This window comes from Drosophila takahashii, chromosome 2R (assembly GCF_030179915.1).
Source record: "Drosophila takahashii strain IR98-3 E-12201 chromosome 2R, DtakHiC1v2, whole genome shotgun sequence".
NCBI lineage: Eukaryota > Metazoa > Arthropoda > Insecta > Diptera > Drosophilidae > Drosophila > Drosophila takahashii.
Genome location: NC_091679.1, coordinates 34,063,759 through 34,086,011, shown reverse-complemented (window position 1 = coordinate 34,086,011; position 22,253 = coordinate 34,063,759). Strand labels below are relative to the sequence as shown.

The 22,253-nt window shown below is 43.5% G+C and overlaps 3 protein-coding genes across 6 annotated transcripts; 1 reads left to right on the top strand and 2 right to left on the bottom strand.

The window, feature by feature from the left end:
* Positions 1–368: 368 nt before the first annotated feature.
* On the bottom strand, positions 369–6,645 carry slim (scruin like at the midline). The gene is made up of 4 exons (XM_017159387.3): positions 6,270–6,645; positions 5,279–6,188; positions 1,827–2,384; positions 369–1,498 (listed from the first exon to the last, which is right to left on the bottom strand). Exons 2-4 carry the CDS (start codon positions 6,119–6,121, stop codon positions 1,067–1,069), a joined length of 1,833 nt encoding a protein of 610 aa, XP_017014876.2. The 5' UTR covers positions 6,122–6,188; positions 6,270–6,645; the 3' UTR covers positions 369–1,066.
* A 448-nt stretch (positions 6,646–7,093) lies between these two features.
* On the top strand, positions 7,094–17,718 carry Ttd14 (TRPL translocation defect 14). Of its 4 annotated transcripts, XM_017159378.3 has the most exons (11): positions 7,097–7,832; positions 9,275–9,342; positions 9,571–9,608; positions 9,941–9,978; positions 10,752–10,883; positions 15,116–15,244; positions 15,309–15,445; positions 16,008–16,221; positions 16,288–16,618; positions 16,681–16,865; positions 17,162–17,718. In XM_017159378.3, the coding sequence occupies exons 1-11, from the start codon at positions 7,613–7,615 to the stop codon at positions 17,215–17,217; spliced, it is 1,548 nt and encodes a 515-aa protein (XP_017014867.2). In that variant the 5' UTR covers positions 7,097–7,612; the 3' UTR covers positions 17,218–17,718. The 4 variants fall into 4 exon arrangements, with proteins under 4 accessions (XP_070070241.1, XP_017014867.2, XP_017014868.2 ...); XM_070214140.1 differs by having other exon boundaries at positions 7,094–7,832; positions 16,681–17,718; XM_017159380.3 differs by lacking the exon at positions 10,752–10,883 and having other exon boundaries at positions 7,100–7,832.
* A 7-nt stretch (positions 17,719–17,725) lies between these two features.
* PIG-O (phosphatidylinositol glycan anchor biosynthesis class O) lies at positions 17,726–22,077 on the bottom strand. Its single transcript, XM_017159377.3, has 6 exons — positions 21,602–22,077; positions 20,902–21,545; positions 20,661–20,844; positions 18,986–20,594; positions 18,486–18,934; positions 17,726–17,986 (listed from the first exon to the last, which is right to left on the bottom strand). The coding sequence occupies exons 1-6, from the start codon at positions 21,746–21,748 to the stop codon at positions 17,786–17,788; spliced, it is 3,234 nt and encodes a 1,077-aa protein (XP_017014866.2). The 5' UTR covers positions 21,749–22,077; the 3' UTR covers positions 17,726–17,785.
* Between the last annotated feature and the right edge of the window lie 176 nt (positions 22,078–22,253).

The following is a 22,253-nucleotide window of genomic DNA, read 5'->3' as shown; positions in this document are numbered from 1 at the left end:
ACGCAGCAAAAAATGCACTCTCCCTCGCTCATTCACTTCTTTTGTGCAATGCATCAACGCTCCACGGGGTCAGAGCAACAGTCGTCATTTTCAACCACCGATTCTAGTACGCTTCATCGCCCGAATACCTGTACTTTGGCCTTTGGTGCTACGCAGTTTGCCGAAAAAATCATGGCTAGCAGGGTGCATTTTTGGGACTGCAAATTGCGCATGACTCAGCAGCGCCTGCCCCCCATCCTTGCGAGAAATTCCAAGCCAACCATGGCCAGGGTTTGTTTAGCTGCGAACGCAGGAAACTGGGTCATTGGCAACTACGCCGTGGATAATCTGTACCAGGATGGGAAGGGTACAAATATAAAAAGACGATGTTGCATTAAAAATTTATTTATTAACTTAGATTCAACCAAATTTAGTCTTGGGTATAATATATAAACCGAGCAAACCGACGTTCGCCGCGGGGGCGAGCAGTACCTTACGCACTGCATTGGTACATGATATCGCAATAATGATGGAGTCTTATGTTAATTAAATATTACTACCGCCTAGTATTATGTACACTTTGACAAAAATACATCGGGGCTGCCCCCTCTATATGACATTGTTTGGTGTAGCCTTCAATATTGGTTCGTTTTGTGGACAAAGTGGGTTTGGGGGTGTGATGCATTTAAAGAAGGGTGATGTTTAGATATTTTTTTTGAGTAAGTTCTGGGGGGACTTGGTGAGATACTGTGTGTGGGGTGCGCTGGCTGATCTGTAAGCTGAAGTTTAGAATACATACGCATGGCCTGTCTCTGGCTGTTGTTCCGCTAGCTAAACTTAACTACAATCTTATTTACATGCTAAACATGTCCGCCTCTCCTTTCGAGTATCAAAATACATACATATGTGATGTGTACAACTATAAATGTCCTTCGTATTCGATCACAGCGCGCGCTCAATGTAAAACAAAACTTTTAAACAATAGTAACGTAAAGTTCTGCAACTGAAACAGTTTCCGTGGCGAGGAGGCACCGCTCCCCTCCTCGGATTCGATTTATTTTCGTGGTAACGAAACGGGGGGGCAGGCCTATTGCGTTGTGGAGCGGGCACGTTTTGGGTTCGAGTACAGCGAAATAATCATGGACGGGTCTGGCTGGCTCATGTCCAAGCGCCTCCTACGCTGCGGCGGCAGCCGCTCCGCGAAACGTTTGGGTATCCCGGCCCCCAGTAGCGTCTTTCGGTCGTACAAGTCCAGATTGTCATTGTAGTAGGTGATCGCGTCCCAGCACATCTCGCTCAGCTTGGGCACCGTCATCCACATCTTGTACAGGTCGTTGCGACGGCGCATCTCCTTGTCATTGTACTCGATGCCTCCGAACACGTACATGCATCCATTATCCGAGTGGGCCGCCGAATGGAAGTACAGGGGGCGCGGCAGGGTGGCGGTCTCTATGCGGAACCAGTGCTTGGTGCGCAAATTAAGCTTCCAAATGTCCGAAAAGTATGTGGAGAAATCGCCCTGAAAATAGAGATATTTTTAGTATATTTTAGTATAGTATTCAAGAGAAAGATTCTTTCAGACAATACTTAATTGTACCTAAATCTAAGGATAAACATCTTTAAAGGTATATATTAATACAAGAAGTAAAAATAAAACAATTCGAATTTTTGGGCACTTTGGGGTCGTTTTTTGTTCTAATTTGTACCTCACACGCGGCTCCAAATTATTTTATTAATTAATGTGATTTTTTCAGATTTTTATGACAATCCGTTCTGGTTGGAAATTGCTACTGACCGTTTTTTAGAGGTCGAATTTTATATTAGTTTAGATTAAATGCTTAGCTCACCTGCAGACCGCCCGTGATAAAGGCCTCGATCTCCCCGTTGGAGGACTGGTGCTGCACACAGGAGAAGCACTTGCGTGGCTTTGGATAGCCTCTGTTGCCATCCAATATATCAGCGGCACGACGATCGGGATACGTGTCGAAGTAATCCCAGCAGTTCGCCTCCAGGTTGTAGGCTGGAATGCGCTGCAAATCGTAAACGGAGTGCGATGTCCCACCGCCCAGCACAAAGATGTGCTTGCCATCGTAGACGACCTCGTGACGATAGCGACCCTCCGGATCGTCGCGCATCTCCGGACGACTTATGTACACATTCTCCCAGGTGCCGGTTTGCAAGTCCAAGCGATACACATCACAGGTGTAATCGAAGCCCGTCGTTCCGCCAATTGTATAGAGGAAGTTCTTGTGGATCACGATGCCCGGTCCGTACTGAGCAGTGGGCAAATCGCCCCTAACCTTCAGGCGCTTCACGCCCGGTGTCGCGCCAGCGCTGGCTGTGCAGTAAACATAGCAGTCGTTGGAGCAGGATTCTCCAAAGGGATACCCAGTGCCACCATGAGACTGAAAAGGGAACAAAAAAAAGGATTAGTTGAAAGTGATATAATATGTATGGTTTAAGAAAGCTTTAAAAAGGTGCTGATGATATTGCTAACTTATTTGAACAATGTAATAAAAAAGTTATTTATTAAATATTTAAAGTATAACCAGAGACCTTAATCATTATGAGTTTTATTTTAAAACTCACAAAATAATCATTATTTTTGATCAAAATAAATAAAATTCAAAAATAACAAGAGAGAACGCTATAGTCGGGTTGGTGTCCCGACTATCTAATACCCGTCACTCCGCTAAAGGGAGTGCGAACGCTGTGTCGGGTTGGTGTCCCGACTAATAATCGTAACTCAGCTAAAGGGAGTGCGAGGGAGATAGATATATGTTGACAATTTATAAATCGTATAACTTTTTAATGAATGGTCCGATTTGAAAAATGTCTTCTACATTTCGATAGGTATAAATATACACAACAAAATTGCATTTATACTTCTCGGAAATCTTTAAAGATGTGGGCGCAGGACCCATTTTAAAATCGTTAGTGGGCGATTGTGGGCGTTAGAGGGGGCGTGGCGCTCGGCTAAAATAAACTTGCGCTGCGTAGGAAGCCAAAGAATATGTGTGGGAAATCTCAACCTTCTAGCTTTTGTAGTTTCTGAGATCTCAGCGTTCATACAGACAGACAGACGGACAGACGGACAGACGGACAGACGGACAGACGGACAGACGGACAGACGGACATGGCTAGATCGACTCGGCTAGTGACCCTGATCAAGAATATATATACTTTATGGGGTCGGAAACGCTTCCTTCTAGCTGTTACATACTTTTGCACGAATCTAGTATACCCTTTTACTCTACGAGTAACGGGTATAAAAATAAAAAATAATCATTATTCTTGAGTTTTTAAATGAAAATAAAATATAATTATTATTTCCGATTGGAAAAAAATAAAACTAAAAAATAATGATTATTGTTGATTATTTTTTTAATCAAAAATATAACTCACTTGGACCCCACGGCTTTTCTATACCGATTTTTGGACTTTTTTTTTTGCATAGTCCTATTAAATATTTAAAGTAAATAGTATTTACTAAATACAAAGAGGAACCTAGCAGAAAATCCCTTTCCCTATCAAACTACTGTTATTTCTAGACTTTGCAGATCATTTTTGGTATACAGATATACAATATATAGAGAGTTAAGCGGGTGGCATCCATCATTAAAAATGTAATAAAAATGTATTCTATTAAATATTTAAACTACATCTAATACAAAAAAATTGTAGTAGAAAATCCCTTAACCAAACTATTCTTATTCCTAGATCATTTGCAGATCATTTCTGGTACATAGATATACGATATATAGAGAGTTAAGCGGGTGGCATCCACGCCCCTGGCATTGCTGCCGATGCATTCAATTAGCAGATACTTGAGCGGCAGCAGCTTATCATCGCCTGGTGGCGGAGGAAAATGGGAATGAGGAGGTGAAAGCATACAGAGATGAGGAAAATGAGGAGAAACAGCCGGGGGGAGGCTGAGCTGCAGCCCAGATAAGCGGAAACATGTGTCTCCAGTGTGTTTTTGTGTGTATGTATCGGGGCATGATTCGTCATCAAATTATAGCTAATTGTGGAATGCAAGGGAAGGGCATTGCTGCCAGCATAAAATGCCAACAGCTCCCGTTTGGCTTTGCTTTCGGTTTTTCTTTTCGGCTAGTTTGTTTCCTCCCGAATAGACAAAAAAAAAGCGCGCGCACTCAGCTGCTGGGTGGGTTGAAATGGTAAATACAATGTTTTGAGTTTTTCCAGCAGCGCGCGAGGTGGGGAAAGCTGGAAAACAAGTTGTTGCATGCGGCAGCAGCATAAACAACAACTGCGTAGTAACCAATGTGGAAAAGAGGGTTGCCTGGCATGCGCAGAGGCGGAGGAAAAGGGGGTGGAGGAGGAGGAAGAGCAGGGGGAGGAGGAGGAGGTTCCCCCGAGTGAGAGGCAAACGGCAATGGCCATGGGCAGCTGTTTGGGTTGACATTTTGGGTGTTTAGAATGCATAAACAAAAGCCAAAGGCGGAGCAGTGGAGGCGGAAGGCAAAGCAGGGCGTGGCATTGGCCCTGGCGTTTTTCATTGCCCAGAATAAACCCCTCTCTCTCTCAATCTCTCTCTCTAGTTTTCACTCTCTTTCTCTCGAGATCCAAACGATCAGCTCAGCTGATTCAGCTATGTGGGATTTCTCTGCTCATTTCACCATTCAATTGTGTTTTCTACTTCAGCGCAAACAAGTTTTTTTTATTGCAATTGATGGTTTCGCTAGCCTACACAGAAAAAAATACAATATTTATACAAAATACAATATTTAATCGCTCTCATGAAACATTTGGAACTTTTTCTTGAAAATATTATCCTATTGGCAAATGTTTTTTAATTCCTATTTAAAAAATAAACCCACTGATCCAATTAGAGAATCTTGTAAGGGCATAATTACATCTTAAATTCAAATCATAGGCCAAACATAAACGGAAATATCTGTAATTGGTTAAATAAAATACCTTGTTGAGGTCTAGATTTTGTAAAAAAAAAACTTTAAAACTTAACTTTAAAAGTGCTGATAACAACTTTTTTACAAACAAAAATGGCACATGGGTTACATTTTTCGTTATCATCGTAGAGATTTCGTTGGTTGAAACAACCACAGACCAATTTGTTTGGATAGTTTTTAAGTTTATCTGCATATCACCACCATTTTGAAGTGATCTACATTTTTCTCTGTGTTTACCAACACACCCAGCAATCGAGCGAGAGAGAGAGATAATCGAACTCATCTATTTTCGTCTGCTTAACAGCCCTCATCCCCGACCCCGCCCCCTTTTCCTACATCGATTTTGATGGCATCAAATGGATACTCACAATCAACACGTTATTGTGAATGGTCAACGCATTGGAGGCCAGCTCCACGGGCATATTGCTGGCATTGTCCGCATTCAGCTCCAGCCGCCAGGTCCTCGTGGCGAAGTTGTAGCTCCAGAGCTCCTGGAAGAGCAGGCAGCGTCCGTGGCGCGAGGCGGACATGGCGCTGCGCGGATTGTAGCCGCCCAGGGAGTACAGATGCGAGTTGGAGGCGATGATGCGGTGGCCACTGCGCGCCAGGGGGAATCCGCCGGGCATGTGCTTGTCCCTGTACTGGCACTTGACCAGGCGCAGCGGCTGGAAGGCGTACGAGGGACGTGGTTGGCTGGCCAACTGCTGCTCCGGCGAGAGGAAGACATTGAGCACGCTCTTCGACAGCTCCTTGCCCTCGTCCAGTTCGTCGCTGGAACTGGTCGACTCGTCGGAGAACATTTCCTCGAACTCCGATTCCGAATCGGTATCGCCATAGTCCACATCCACGTCGTCGTCATCCTCCTCCTCCTCCTCGTCCAGATCGCTGGCTGCGTCCATGGGCTCGCCGGCCCAAGGGGCAACTATGTCCACTTGATCCAGCTGCTCCAGCATTCCCACCTCCTCCTCCGCCTCCTCCTCTTCCGCCGCCGCCTGGGGCAGCTCCTCCTCCGGCATTTCCTGCTCCATGATCAGATCGTTGTTGTTGTTATTGTTGCTGTTGTTATTGTTATGCTGATTGGCCAGCTGCTCCTGGTGGTCCGTGGCGTAGAACTGGGCCAGAAAATCGCAGAGAAACAGAAGAAACGTCCAAGTGTGACGCAGTTGGTTAAATACGATGCACTTGAGTTTGGCTGGTTTTAGTATGTTCATAACACGCTTGCTTTGCTTTGGGTGACGATAACGTAACAAACAATTTTGATTTTGGTTTCGCTCGATCCTGTTTTTGTCAGAGAACAGAAAAGTTTTTGTCAAATATTGTTTTTCTACTTTTCAGGTTGGGGAGGGGGGGTGAAACGACCTCGCACAGCTGGCTGACTATACTGTTGTTTTTGTTGTTGTTGATTTGCTCTCTGCTGCTTTTGTTGTTGTCTTTGTTGTCGTTGCCACTGCTGTCATTTTGACACACGCTCCCTCTCGCTCGCACCCACGCATACACGCACGCACATGTGTTACGTTACGTGGTTCGTGAAAATGTTTGCTCGCTTGCTAATTGAACTGCAGCTTTGGTTTTTTTTGCTTTTCCTCCCCCTCGGGCTATTGCAATTTCACTAGTTGTGGCACGCGGGCGAATTGTTTAATTACTGCAGTCGATGGCATCCGCGCATCGTTTTGTGTACGACAAACTACGCTTTAAATTTAGATCTGAACGTTCGAGTGCAGTCGGACTAGAGATGACAGGCTATCGATTGTTACTGGCTATCGATAGCGAAATTGGGATCTATTTGATTTTTATTTTATCAAATTTTTAAGATCTCATTTGGTATGACTTCTATTTTTAAAGGTCATCTGAGAAAATCACACACTATCAAGAATTGACCATCATGTGATTCCCTAGTCTACAATTTAAAATATTCTAATAGTGAGCATAAGCTTTTTCTGTAGAACTTTTGTAACCATTTTTGCCATTTTTTAATTTATTTTTAAATTTGCTGCTCAAAGTTTAGTTAAAAAATTAAACAATTATTTTACATAAAAATTAAATTAAATTAAAAGTTAAATTAATTTTTTAACCATTGGTTCAAAGTGTGACCAAACCCAGCGTCATCCCTCAAAGTATGCCCCGTTATTTTGGCGCTCCCGATAACTTGCGCCTTTCAGCGCCATCGAAAAACGTCCACACCGAATTCTGAATTATAATATAAGACCGACCGTCGGCACACATTTTCCACACGATTCTGTTCTTTTCTTGTGTAATAAACGGATGCGGTGTCAACTCGTAAAAATGCAACACCCCCACAAAGCGCAAAAACTTTGATATCGCCCAAATATTCGGATGTGGTACGGATTCGTTTTCGGACAGTAGCGTCCAACGCTGCCGACTCGTTGGTCAGATTCAGATTCAGAAGTTCCCCCGTCGGCCTTTTGAGAGTATCCCGCGCAATCCCCCCTCTGGGCATGATTACCACGCGCCCGAGCGGCATTTGAATTGCAGAGCGCCAGGAGCGGAACAGCAGGATTCCCAGGATCCAGAAGCCAGGACACCAGCCAGCCGCAAGGAACTGCGTTTTCCCCTAGGCCTAACCTAAAAAGGCACGTGCAGCGCGCGTAGAAGAGTTTTCTGCGTGCCACCACAGCCAATCGGCTGCTCTCCAAAACAGAACAGAAAAAAAAAAACAAGTACAAAATTCCCGAAGTCGAACCATGGCCACTCTACTCAGCAACGGCCAGCAGTCGGTGATGGCCACCAGTAATGGTCAGGAGCATCAGAAGGACGAACCGGAGCAGGAGCAACAGCAGCAGCAGGTCGAGATCAGGAAGTCCAGCTCACCGAAACCAGGCGCCATGCCCAACTTGAAGCTCAACAGGATGGGTTCGGTGTCCCCGAAAGATAAGCGCGTCTACAAAATAGTCCTAACTGGCGGTGAGTTTAATTTGGGGTTCCCTCTTAAAAATCTCTGGGCCTTTTTCCTGTGTATCTGTTACAAGTGTCCTCGTATTCTCCTACCCGATTGCGATTTGTTTACGATTTGTGTCAAGGTCGCGAATTTCCACGAAGGGGTAGAGAAAGAGAGATTTTGTCCTGCGCGCAGCTTCCCAGGCTGCTTTCTCCACCTTTTTGTTCCGCCGATTGTTCTGTGATATTTTTTCTATTTTGTATTCAAAATAGCTACCGGCTTTTTGTCACCCCTCAGTCGGCGCTTCAAAGACCACCATCTCACTATTCATATGTAAAAACAGCGCCATAAAACCTGTTTGGACGACCATCATATGAGCAGTGGTTGGGCGCGTGGTCTAATCATTTAATTTGGCCCAAGTTATGGCTGTGATTAGAAGCCCCACAAATAGCATTGATGTATTGTCGGGCCTATCTCCCCAATACATACTTGCGCAAGTACTATCGCTTACGGGGCGGGCTTCCTCCGATCGGAATACTAATATTCTCAGGAAGAGGCTGATAAAAGACAGGCCCTATCACCACGTGTATGGCACTCGTTCGAAAATCCCCACTAAGACCCATTCAAAGAATTGCTTATCGGTTAGTCGGGGCTTCACTGACAGGCCCGACTCTTTTTAGAGTGCATTCGGTTTCGATTTCCCCAGATCGCTGCGCACTCAATGGAGGTAATTGCCTTCAGGGTCAGGCCGCAGACCTAATCGAGTGATATGCACATCGCCGAGAAACTCGGCTGCACTTGATTTTCATTGGTATTTGGGCCACGAGTCGTAATAATTCGTTTCCGCCTGGTCGAACCAAGCAATGAACAATTAAAGAAAATCATGCTGAACTAGAAGTTCCACATATCTTATCTGAAAAAATTAAATTGACATTTTACTTGAGGTTTATTTAATACGATTGCAAACATTGTAGGTGCATATTATCTTGAGGATCATTAAGGATTTTTTATTTGCATTATCGATAGACATTTTACTCTTCCAGAATAGATTTGCATTTTAAAACTATTCGTAATCTCCTATCTCCGATATGTAACGGCATTTACAAACTTAATTAACAAGCTAGATTTTTAATATATGTAAATTATAAGCACGTGTGAGAATTTCTGTGGCTAATTAAAACAAATAATTTTGTAAACTACAGAGACGTGTGGTTTCCTAAAGTCACTTTTCCAGTTATAATGATAAAACAAATGCAGAAAATTAAATTATGCAAAAAAAAACCTTTAAACAACTCAGTCAGTTATTTTATTTGAGTTGTAAAAGTATTTTATGGGAATTTTCCCACAAGTTTCAGCGCGCCTTTCTCCCGTTTCCCTGCCAAACCAAACAGTATAGAATTTAAGAACGTAACCTTAGCCCATTTGCCAATAAACAAATGAAATTAACGAATACATTATGCATTTTCAGGGCCCTGCGGCGGCAAGACGACGGGACAGTCCCGGTTGTGCACCTTCTTCGAGAACCTTGGATGGAAGGTGAGTGTCGTGGGTGTTTTCATTATGTTCGATTTGGGGAGGGATTCGACTGCCTAGATCCTAGACTTAGGCGAATTAGCGATTGCTTTGGGCCGCGGGCAGCTCTGTAAGTAGAGGAGAATGAAGAGAGCCATGGCGGTAGCGGGATTACCTTTAGATACTCCCTCATTACAATTCTATTGTCCCGAAAACTCGAAACAAAGCAATGAGCATGTTAAATATTTTCAGGTATTCCGCGTGCCTGAAACGGCCACTGTTTTACTCAGGTAAATTCTCTCTCCACACACTCTTACACTCAAAAAAAAAGTAAAGTAAATCAAAATAAAAGCATGGCTATCAAGGCGAAAGGAGCCGCTCAGGAGTCCGCCACCTGAGATCGGACCAAGTAGCTTTGCCTGCCGCTCGTCTTCTACCTGAGACGATGATCACCCTTGCGATAAATACTTAACTCGATTCGAGATCCATTCTCGATGCTCTTGAATCTTGAATCTTGAACTCTGAAATACTCTATCTAGTGAATACAAGTAGGCTTTTATGGATAGATGCTAATCCCCGCTTGTGTTTCTCTCTGTTTCTCCCCCGACATCCGAATATCTAGTGGCGGCGTGAAGTTCTCCGATCTGACCGAGAAAGAGGGTAAGTACAGGCGGTGCCATCGAACGGGAGACCAAAGATACTTGGTAGTTGACGGAGCAGAGGAGAGGAGTCTTACATTGCAAGCATTTTCCGAGACCAAATATCACATTTTCCGAGCACTGTCAAGTTCGACACGGCGGTTTCTCGAAACAACGAAAATAAATCAAAATATTTACTTTGCAAGCGAGAGCGACCAACACAAAGAATCCCTATACTAAACGTACATATAATATATGCTAGGGGTATTTTTAAAATCAAGCAAGTGCGACAGCCGCCATACTATAGATAGTACGAGTATATCTAGTCTATATCTGAGTATATAGCCAGAAGGCCCCCAAGAAAGTCACGTCTTCAATGAAACTTACGTAATTCCTTGGGACACGATTCGAATTCCCACTCGATATCCTGATTGCGTGACTCGAGGTCATTTCGCTAGCAGTCTTCCTTTTAACTTGGCAAGCAATTTGTCAATTATGGTTATTAATGGATTTGCCAACGGGGTTGACGGGTTTGCCGGGGGGCGGAGGCCCGTTCGAAATATCTAAATTGCCGAAAGCGCTATCAGATAAGATATAGAAAGTAGCGAAGTCTGTGATCACATGTCTGCCGATTAGTCGCCATTCCCCACAAAAGCCTTTATGAATAATGGCATTTGCAAGCAGGACAATTAAAGCCTTTATGAGTCACGACCGGACGGGGGAATCAATCTATATATATATATATAGGGGCTAATCTAATACCCACACAAAACAAATCGCCACCCACACTCACAGACCCGCCCACGCCAACCACGTTCGTTTACAAAGATCTGCCCTTCGCCGCTCCGGAGCACAGTCTCATCGACCTAACCGCATCCTGTCCGCGCTGCTTGGCCAAGGCTGCATCCCGGCCCAATGGCAGCGAAGGTGAGTGCCATGTGGTGAGCCGTCGGAGAGCCACAGATCGGTTGTTCTATCCTCGTTTTGCAACTGCCCAGCGATATAACCAAGTTACCCATGCCAAGTCCAAGTCCCGTCTACCTGTGCGTCCTTGAGCTGCTTTCCTAATACATTTTTTATCGGATAAAGTCTTGAACAGCAGACCTGTCCCGTATTGTGTTTGTCCCCCGGATGACTTGACATTTAACAGACAATCCAGTCTGCTCTCTTTTAACCCCCATTTATATATTATGTGTATTTCTGTTTGTTCTGGCTTCGTTCTATGATTTATGTGCGTTCCCATAACACTTGTGTCCACTAACACACGATCTGTACAATGTGTCTCTACCTAACAGATATGTATCTGCTCATTTCAATAATAATATTTCACGCCAAGCCTCTGCAATTCGTTTAGTCGCTGCCATTTCAGCCAATTTAAATGGGCCATTTAAATTTAGCCGCCACATAGGCAAAGACAAGAGTGGGTATATCTATCTATATCTATATATCTGTGTATCCTAGTGGTCTGTGGGGTTTGTGCCGAGCAACACGTGTGTGTGCTGAGGAGGTCTGATATCCGAGCACCCACTCCCAAAAGTCTGGATTGTTGAGACGTTGCAAAAATCGCTGTTGAATTTATTTTCTTTGGGGATTGCTTAAGACTTTAATTACCTTGGCATATACTTATTTTGCTTATGCAGACAGTAATACTCAGTCAAAAGTTACAGGGATTATATTTTATATCTTTTAAAAACACATTTTTTAATCTTTTTTACCTACTTTTATGTGTATTTTGCATTTTGTATTATGACTGGAAAAATTATTTTATTTTTTATTTTAAAAATTCCTTAAATTTCGTGGCATGTTTAAAGCAATTCCCACTGTGTATGCCAAATAGACTTTCGGCGATTGTTGGCCAGTCAGTCAGCCATGGCCACATGGCAATTTCCCAGCAGAGAGCAATTTTCGTTTTCATTTCGGCATTATTTATTTCTGTGGGGGTGACCGAGCTTTAGTATTCGTTCTATATGCTGGTCTTCTGACTGACTAATTAAATGTGTGTATTATAGGCAAAGAATGTGAAATGTTTCACCGCATCACGTGCCTGCTGACGCGAGTTCGACATCCGCTTCCCACCCAAAACGCGCCCCCTTTTCGACGCCCCTGTTGCGCCCCACGAGCGCCAATAGAACCCCCCCAGACTATTGTTTACTCTCTCTTCGCAGTTGGTCGCTAAATGCGCTCCATTCAATTACTTTTGTAGTGTTGCGATTTATACAGTTGGGGTCAAAAATATGGAACAATTTTATTAGCATTAAAACGATAGGAACTTTACTAATATCTCTTGTGGAAAAAACCATTGATATTATTATTATTATTGTTAAATTGTATAATTGCTTTAAATAATACGTTAGTGTTAAATATATTTAGCGGTTATAATAGTCATCATTTTTATTGTGAGGATTTTTGTTTTTAATATAAATATTAAATGAGGTATAATTTTGAAAAATGACTTCTCTGAAAAATATATATTTTTGAATGTAGTATAACATGCTAATAGAACAGATATTTCAACCGCAATTGTATGTATATGCAAGTGTGTGATAGTTATACAAAAACATATGTATGTATAGGAACATTTGATAGATAATATATTAGGAGAGGGGCGGGTCTGAGGGGCGGGCTTGTCGCAAGTCTTGCCAAGAATTCTCGTTTGAACTTGTTATCGCTTACTGTCTGTCACTCGCTTTGGTTGGTGGTCCTCTCTGCTCGATTGATTTCCCGAAATTGATTGCTAAACGATTTTGTTTTTTGCCTGTTGATTTGCTACCCCTGCTAAAATTCGCCCTTCATTTCGCTTTTTTTCTTGCGGTAAATACCTATCCAACTTCTTCATTAGACAACCCGTTTCTCTGGCATTATGTAAATTAACTTGACTAATTATGTATGTGGCTAAGAACCTCCTAATCTGCATACATTTTTATTATCTCGAGAGTCCATTAAAGGTTGGCTGGGCAATCAGAACACACAATCAAAATTAACACACACGTCCGCTTTAAAACAATCATCCAGATATTTAGTACACAAGAAGAATATTGTGGTTTTTGGTAGAGATTTTATATTTTGTTGAAAGAGTTATTAAAATTGTATGGTAAAAAAACCGAATTATTTAAAATGTTGTCTAGGATTATTATTATGGGTGCTATAAATATCAGCTAAAAAAAAATCAGGAATATATAATATAACAAATCATAATTGACCAAAAAGGATGCTTCATAAATACATATTATTTTGATGTCAAGGTTTTGGTTTTTTCTTGCCAGATTAAAATTAGTTTCTACCGGCTTATCAGGGGTATCAAAATTCTTTAATTAAATTCTTTCTGTGTATAGGTTTCCATTCCCTGATGCGCAATAGCTGGTGAAATTGCAAATACGCGTACACTAGGGGCTTACATACATCTTGAGGCTTTTTTTCATTATTTTCTCTTGCATCATCGTTGCTAATTGAATTAGAATTGGCAGGGCAAAAGAACAAACTCAGAAACCGAAACAAAACAGAGAGCAGCAGCAGTAAACAATAGCGAATAGCGTCCCACAAATTGATTGATTTCACCTGTCACCCGATGCACCGAGTCAAGTTCAATGCAATTGCATCGCACATGAACCAATAAAAAGCAGCAGCAACAACTACATACTAATGCGTAAACAAAGGCAGCTCGTTGGGCAGAAAACTTTTTATTTTGCACGCGACCAAAAAGCGCAACAAGTGTTGTTGCGTCGCTCCCCCAAAAGCACCTGACTTTGCCTCCTAATCAACCAGCTTATTTCATCTATCTAAAAAATGCAATGCAACCACAGTGGAACTTCAGTAACTGGAACACCTAAATTATTACTTCTAAAAAGGGTTTTGAGTTTTAGTAATCTATTTATGTTTAATTTATCTTATTTTTATTTTAAGAATTATATTTAGATTTTTAGGGAAGTGAAAGAATTGGGATATTGAACAAAAAAGTTCCAAGGAATGTTCCAGGTTCAGAATTTCGACTGTATTAGAAAGAGTGGGCTGATGAAATAGCTTATCGCTATAATACAGCCGGTGACTCCCTGTCTCTGGGAAAAAAATCCCCCCCATCGCCACTTAAACCAGCTGAGGCTGTGACGCAATCAGCGATTACTGTTTATTTACTTTTTTCAACTGCTTTGGATTGCTGACACATAATAGGCTAGTTCGGGCGGCAAGGCCATTGAATATTTTTCAAAACAACTTCCTAGAAACAATTTTGAATTAATACAGAAATTTACAAGTCTAAAATAAAGCACATTCATTGAAAAGAAAATCTTCCGTCAGAACATTTTCCGAATTCATCTGGCATAAAAATAATTTTCGATTCTGAATTTTTGTACTTTTCAAATCGTTTAAATCTAAAATAATGCACAAAATACAAATGATTGCCAAAAACTATTTGCTTAAAATATGATTTTGCTCTAAGAATTTAACAGAATTTTAGGATTTAATTTGTCATTTGATTAATTTGTCACATATTTTGCATTTCTTTTTAAAATTATAAGAAAGGTATTAAAATGCTTAAAATTTATTTGGGCTTGTGTATAAAAAGTAGTATATTATTTACGTTTCGTTGTTGTTTTTCCTGAGCAGCAGATTACTAAAAATAACCAGACTTCAACTGCTTTCGACCGCTTTATAAATTAGTATCACCATTGAAATTTAATTGAAAGTGAGGGAGCGAACAAAAAATACAATGCATATGTTCCGAACCTCCATTCAGACAGTAACATCTGGATGAGACGAATAATGCTGAGTACTCTTTAACCCGCAGCTGATTAGAAACTGTTTACTTGGGGGAAAAAGTACTATTCACATCGGTTGACAACAAGTTGATTGAACTTTTGAATTATATTTGTGATCTCGCCTTACCACTCCATCCACTCAAGTTCAGATTCAGATTAGGTTTCATCGCTTCAACCCGACATCGCTGAACTCAGCCACTGGATACTGGCCATCGTCCATCAAGCACTGTCATCACACTTGAATCAGAACCGCCCAGTCAATTAATTCTTTTGCGATTCGATGCCACAGTGTTATATTCCCTTCGATTCGAATTTGCTTGCAATTGTATTTCGATTTCTATTTGTTTCGATTGTAAATAAGCGTCGAGAGTCCAAAGAGTAAAGTCTCCTTCCTCCTTCCCCGTGCAGCCTACAAGTTCCAGGAGAATCTGATCCGCACCATGGTGCAAATCGAGAACACCTACTTTGAGCTCGGCAACTCGAGCACCCGCAACTGTCTGATAATCTGCGATCGCGGCGTTATGGATGCCAGTGCATGTGAGTATTTTATAATATTCCACTTAAGTTACAGGAATAACATATCCATATCCTTCTTTTCCAGACATATCAAAGGATAAATGGGAGAAGATGATGGCTGGCAACAAGTGGAATCCCGTGGAGATGCGCGACAATCGATATAACCAGATCCTTCACTTGGTCTCCGCGGCCAACGGCGCCGAGGACTTTTACTCCACAGAGGTGAGTTGCAGGCCATTGGTCGGCAGTACCGAATTCACTTGACCAATTCTCTTGTCCACACAAATAAATCGCCCGAAAACGGTAGAACAGAAAGCGCCACTATCAGGTATCCACGAATGGCTGCACTTCTAGCATCGGTTGCCACATTTGGTTCCGAAAATTAAAAATCCAATCCATCATTATATTTTGAATTTTATGGTTTACTTAATTTTTAAAGAAACCTTTATAAATAATGTGGCTTTCGACCCCCTTTTTTAATTTTATTCATTTATTAATTTTTAGAAGAATTTTATGTTGTATCTATTTGTAAATTACCTCATTAAAATGAATCTATATTATAGCAAAACATTTCATTATCAAGACATTTTAACTTAAATGTGTGAGTTATTGTGTAGAAAAAGTCCCTATTAAATGAAATTACCTTAATGTGAAAAAGTTTTAATAGAAAACGATTAGGTACTGTGGCAGCTGTATTTCAAACTATAGCTAGTGGCTTTCTAGAATGGGCTAAGATTGCAAATTCGAAAATAATATGAACTAACCCTTTAATTGTTCATTACAGGACCATGCCTGCCGTTCCGAAGGCGTTGATTTGGCCAGGGAACTGGACTACAAGTCGGCGGCTGCCTGGGTCGGTCATCCCTACTTCGATGTGATCGACAACTCCACCAACTTTGAGGCCAAAATGAACCGCATGATTGAGTCAGTGTGCCAGAAGGTGGGCATCGACATAGGCGATCGTTTGCAGGCCACATCGCGCAAGCTGAAATATTTGGGTACGTAAACTTTCTTTCATAACATAACAAGCACAATCCCTTCTAAGAACCTATTTTCTTTTGCAGTTGCCCTTCTGCCGCCAGACAGCGAGTTTCCGCCCTTCCAGGACTTCGATGTGGTGCACCATTACCTGCAATCCGCCGGACCCAAGGTGCAGGCCCGCCTTCGCAAGCGCGGCCAGAAGAACCACTGGAGCTACATCCACACGCAGCGGCGTCCCAATGTCCACGGGCAGGCCCGCATCGAGGTGAAGACCCAGCTGACGCATCGCGACTACATGAACCTGCTGGCCCAGCGCGACGATGCCCACTTCACCATCTACAAGAAGCGTCGCTGCTTCCTGATCAACAATCAATATTTCCAGCTGGACATTTACAAGGAGCCAGGCCACCCACGGTGCGTTTAGTTATCACCTAAATTGAGAGCCTTTCCAATAACAATCGTTTCAAATTCTGCAGCTGCAAGGGACTGGTGCTGCTGGAAACGTATTCATCGCTCACTGGCGATGCCCTGAAGAACTGCATGCCCAAGTTCCTGAATATTGTCAAGGAGGTGACCGGCGATCCGGACTACTCCATGTTTAATCTGTCCCTTAAGGAGGACTGGAGCACCACCAAGAAGTTCTGCCGATCGGCGACGCACGGTAAGCAGGACGAGCAGCTGCCAGAGCCGCCCAAGCAGTATCATCCCTATGACGAAAACAGCGACTAGATGATCAGGAGTCAACATTATGCATAGCCAAAGAATATAGAACCAAAAGCTTGAACTTTCACTACTGTACATACCATAAGCCTCTATCTTTCGTAGCTCCTGCATGCGCATGCCACCCCCATTTCACTTACTTTCCATTTCCAAATTTCAAATTTATCTACGGCACCCCTTGCTGGATCCCCGAAATTTTGATTTCCGCCTGACTGTGTTTCTCTTTTGATTTTGTAGTTAAGGGCGCCGCTAACGGAGTCTCGAGCACGCCTTTGCTCCTCAATGGTCAGTAGGCTTCTGAACTGTCCCTGAATCTCTTTTGCACACGCAATTACACGGCAGAAGCAAGTTATAAGAAAAACAAACAAACCAATGACCTGGCAACAAAATGTACAAAAAAAACACTTAAAAACTGTTAGTGCTCTGATTTATACCCCGGTCAATCCCCGATACACACACCAAACACCCACACACCCTGTTACTTATTTGCGTACTTAGCCCCCGGAGGATGAAGGAACCGCGAACGAGAAGCGTTTGTGTCGAGTCTATATAGTTTGTAGTGTAAACGCAACCGAAATCGGAGGTCGAGAGCCCCACCCGTACTTAATTTTCTTGTCATGTTTGCTCGTGTTAATTTTGTAAGCCATAACACTAGAAACTATGTAAATCCATGGATCCGCGATATCATGTGACGTTTTTGTGTCTTTTTGGAGAAATTGTGAACCGATAATTTTAACTCTACCTCTAAGCTAAAAAAAAAATAAGATTACGACTACAAGACCACCAAAAACCGAGTTGAACTTTCTTATTTCTTGTGTTTATTAAGGCCTAAATAAATAGTTGTATTTTGGGCTGAGACGACTAGTGGACCTTGGTCTTGTTGATGCGCTTGATGAGGGTGTCCACAGCGCGGTGGATGCGGAGCACCAGAAGATAGCCCACAATCAAGGCGGGCAGGCTGACGAAAGTGGCCAAAGCCTCGTAGATGAAGCGCGGCGCAAAGATCTTCCAAACCATCAGGTGACGGCAGTGGATGGTGCAGGCCATCATGGCGCAGAAAATCTAAAATGCAATAGTTAATTAGTAAAACGTCTTTGGATTAGAGCCCAGCGTGAATCATTCAATTTTTGTTATATGAAACTTTTGATTTGTTTAATTCAATTCTATGTGAAATAAATTTAATGTTTTTCTTAATCATTTCGAATTGAATAAATAATTTTTATAAATTTTTTTGAATTTGCCAGATTTTTTTGTGATTTCTTTGAGAACAAAAAGTAAACAATTTTTAACAAATCAATGTAAACTGCTTAGAATATAAAATTCATGCAGATTTAATTACAAAATGATAGCCCTTTCTTCTTCAAAAGAAATTGTCGTTTGAATTATTTCGGACTTCATGCCATTCATTCATTCAATTCTATTAAACTCAAAATTCAAATTCATTCAATTCTTTTAAACTCAAAATTCAAATTAATTCATTCATATAAAAAAAAAAAATTCAAAATAATTCATTGAATCCATTCATGCAGGGCTCTACTTTGGATTTAATGTAGTCGCTTACCTTGAGTCCCTGCAACATGAAGAACTGGGTGGCCAGCTTGAACCCGGCTCCCAGGAAAACATCCTCGTACTCGTACAACGTCAGTTCGCCCCTCGTCATATCGAAGCCAACCGCCTCGTTGGCCAAATCCGACATGGAAGTGGTCGCATCTGCCTTGCCACCACTCCTGCAACTCCGGATGAGGTTGGGGAACAAGGCGAACAGCGAAAAGGTCTCCGTATTTAGCAGAGAGTACATGCAGAAGAAGAAAATGGGTCCGCAAAAGGTGTTCAGAATGACCAGGGCGCCGGATATTAGATTCGACTGTCCAATGCCAGTGGTGCGACCGACGAAGGCGGCACGCCACTCAATCTGCGACAGCGTCGTCTGATGCGAGGTGGCAAAGAAGCAGAAATGGGCCAGCAGGAACCAGCCAACCAGGGCCGTAAAAGTGGGCTGGATGCAGCTCTCTGAAATGTCTGCATTAGTTACACATTTTAAGATATTTCCAAATCACTTACCAAAACTAGTAGCTGTTCGGTAACGCAATATACCGTGAACACTCAGCAAAATAGCTCCTACGGCCACGCAAACAACCAAACCGATGGAGGCACGCGGTTCCAGGAGAACAATCATCACCAGAGCCAGAAACACGCCAAAAGCAATGACAATGGAGGAGTAAACGGTAGCCAATCCATACACCACCGGTATCTGATTACGTCGCTCGTCGTCATCGCCTTCGTACATGCGTTTCATCTTCTTGAAGATCTCCGGCACAATGCTCTCGGTTCCGTTGATGGTTACAGTATGCGAATTCCTGGGAGGCAGCACAAAAGTCATCAGCGGCGCCCAGGAAACCACTATAATCTGCAGCAACAGCAGACCGTAGATAACCAGAGCCATGGCATCGATGTGGGTGCGCTGGATGTTCTTAATGGAGCTATTGGCCAGCAAGACATGACCGCCGGCGCAAATCGAGGCCACCGTAGGTCCATAGCGAGCCAGCAAGACGTTGGGCGAGTTACCAGTCAGATTGCCGCACGATCTCAGATATAACCGGGTGAGGGTGGTGTAAACTACGAGCACCACAACGGCTAGGATGTAGGTCTTGCCCGTTCCCGGCTTCTTGAGCGAGAATCCTGCTCCGCCGCTGTTGGCAAAGTCCGAGCAATTGCCCTGCTCCTCGCGGCATCGGAATAGTGTGTAGGCAAAGCGTATTAAGCATATAGCCAAAAAGCTGGCCAGGATCAGTCTCAGGGCCGTGGAGCGTAGGAACTGGGAGGCCTTGAACTTTGTCCTGAAATCCAAGCGAGCACTTAGCCGCAAAAGTTCGTGGGAGAGCAGCAGAATGGCTGCCGCCAAAAGGTACGACAAGATCTTGGCCTCTTGAATGACGAAGCTATTGGAGAAGAACACTCCCACGGAGGCGAAGAGCAGCAGCCGCGTGGGCATGTCTCCGAAACGCTTGACCGCTGACCAATTGGTGGCAATGTTGGTCCAGTGGCGCAGCGTATGGAAGGCCAGGATAGCAGCACTGGACAAGGCCGTGAAGAAGATCACTCCATGCTCCTCTGTCTTAAAAGAGAACGTCTTAAAGTAGCGATAGCCAAAAACTCCGGCGGCCAAATTGATGAGGTATGTGTAGAAGACCTCCTTGGCCTTGAAAATGTGCATATAGTCTGCTGGCCGCGAGTTGTTCACCAGCAGGAAGATGAAGAACAGCGGCAGGAAGCTGAAGAGCAGTCCCTGCGACATCTGTGTGGGATCGAACCTCACCCAGATCTCGCGGCAGGTGCCCAGAATGTCGCGCAGATTGGCATTCAGATCCCTGACAAAGGACTTGTAGGCCACCTCGTTGTAAACCGTCTGCACTCGGTGGCTGAGCAGTATGAATTCCGTCTCCAGTTGGTCCATCTGGTCCACATTGAAGGTGCGCTTGTTCTCCAAGGCGTACTGGAAGAAGTATCGATAGATCTGCTGGGCATTCTGCCAGGAGTGCAGCAGCAGAGTCTGGAACTTGTTCAAATGCGGCACTTGCAGATCGGGCACAATGTTAAAGTTGACCAGGCCCAGATTGGAGTAGGGTATCGGGACGCCTAGTATGGTGGCCAGCGTGGGGACCAGATCAATCTGGAAAGCAAATATCGTTGCTTATCAGCCGTGACGTGACTACCGCCTGTCTTTATCTTATCTCACCTGCTGCAGCATTTCGCTATCTGAGCCCGAATCATTGCCGTAGAATCTGTGCTGCTTGGAGTAGGCAAACAGCAGGGCATTGGTTTCGTCATCGGTGTCGCCGCCATGATCGCCGGATGCCGTCATGCCATGGTCGCCCATCACCAGCAGAGTGGTCTCGTTGTCCATGGCCGCCACCACGGATCTAAGTGATAAATAGATTTAATTTCTGATCCTAGCAATTAATATAAATATAACCCACCTTATCACCTCGTTCATCTCGCCCAGCTTGCGCGCCATCTCCTCGTGCATGGGTCCATGCTTGTGGCCGCAGTGATCCACGCCCAGGAAGTGGGCCACCAGCACCTGCCAATCATCGCTGGCCAGCTCCTTGGGCAGATGCTTCAGTATCTGATTGTCCACGCTGTCCAGATCGAATATATCGAAGCTGGGATAGGAGTAGGATCGCTTGAAGCGCCGCGGATACAGATCCGTCCAGGTGCTGTCGCCCAGGAAGACCAGCGGCAGATCGCTCTTGACCATCTGATCAATGACATTGTCCTCGTTGATCTCCGGCGAGGCAAAGTTCGAGCCAATGTCGATGAAGGTGGGCAGGCTGCCGGTGGTCAATCCTTTCAAGCGCTGCAACGTGGTGGTGGGCGGATCCGCCCGGAATCTCATGAGGCGGGCGTGGTCGGGACTCTGCTGCAGCAGCTCCTGCAGCACCGACAGTTTGTTTTCATAGGGCAGGGGCTCCGTGACGTGCTCCTTGTACAGGCCAAACTCGTATTTCAAAGCGTCCACAACCAGGACAATGACCTTGGACTTTTGCGGAAGACAGAGATTGGAGGAGGCGTTGACATCCTTGAAGATCTCGTTCACCACCTCATCGGTGAGCACGTATTCCTGTTTAAGGGTATGGGATTAGTTATCTATTGGTTTCTTCCTAGCTTCCAACTTACAGCATTCGGATCCGTGGACAACCTGCGGCAGGTGCTCGTCTCCGTTTTGGACACCCGGGCCAATAGGAATCCCCGCGAGAAGAGCAGCACTCCGCTGCTAATGAGGAAGGCCAGCCAAATGAGTACGAACACATACGTGAAGTTCATCTTTCGGCTGTGATTAATTAACTAACTAGGCACACAAATGCTTTCGCTTAATGAGTAAAAAACTTTTCGGCATTTAGAACAATGCTGCTGGTGGGTGGCGGAGGGGGTGTTCCTGCGGCTCGCCAGCCCGTTTACGTCGTATAAAACTATGTTATTTAATTGCACTTTATTTCGGAGTGGTTTATTAGGTCTCCGGCATCACGTTGCGTTCTATTTGATCGCTGTTTTCATTTAAAATTCGTCATTTTCAAAGATTTTCTTATGGGCCGAAGAAAAAATCTGAGGAAGATGTAAGAGCGTTGCCACCCTGTCAAATCAAACAGCTGCTTGACGTTCATCCCTGGATTTTGACAGGGTTGTCAGCTTGAAAGAGGTTATGGCGGGATTTTTGAAATTACTTTAATTATTTTTAAAAATCTGTTGGTAAAGAAATATATTTTTTAACATTAGATTTAAAATTATTTTGTATAGCTAAAATATATATTCCCAATCTAAAAAATAAATA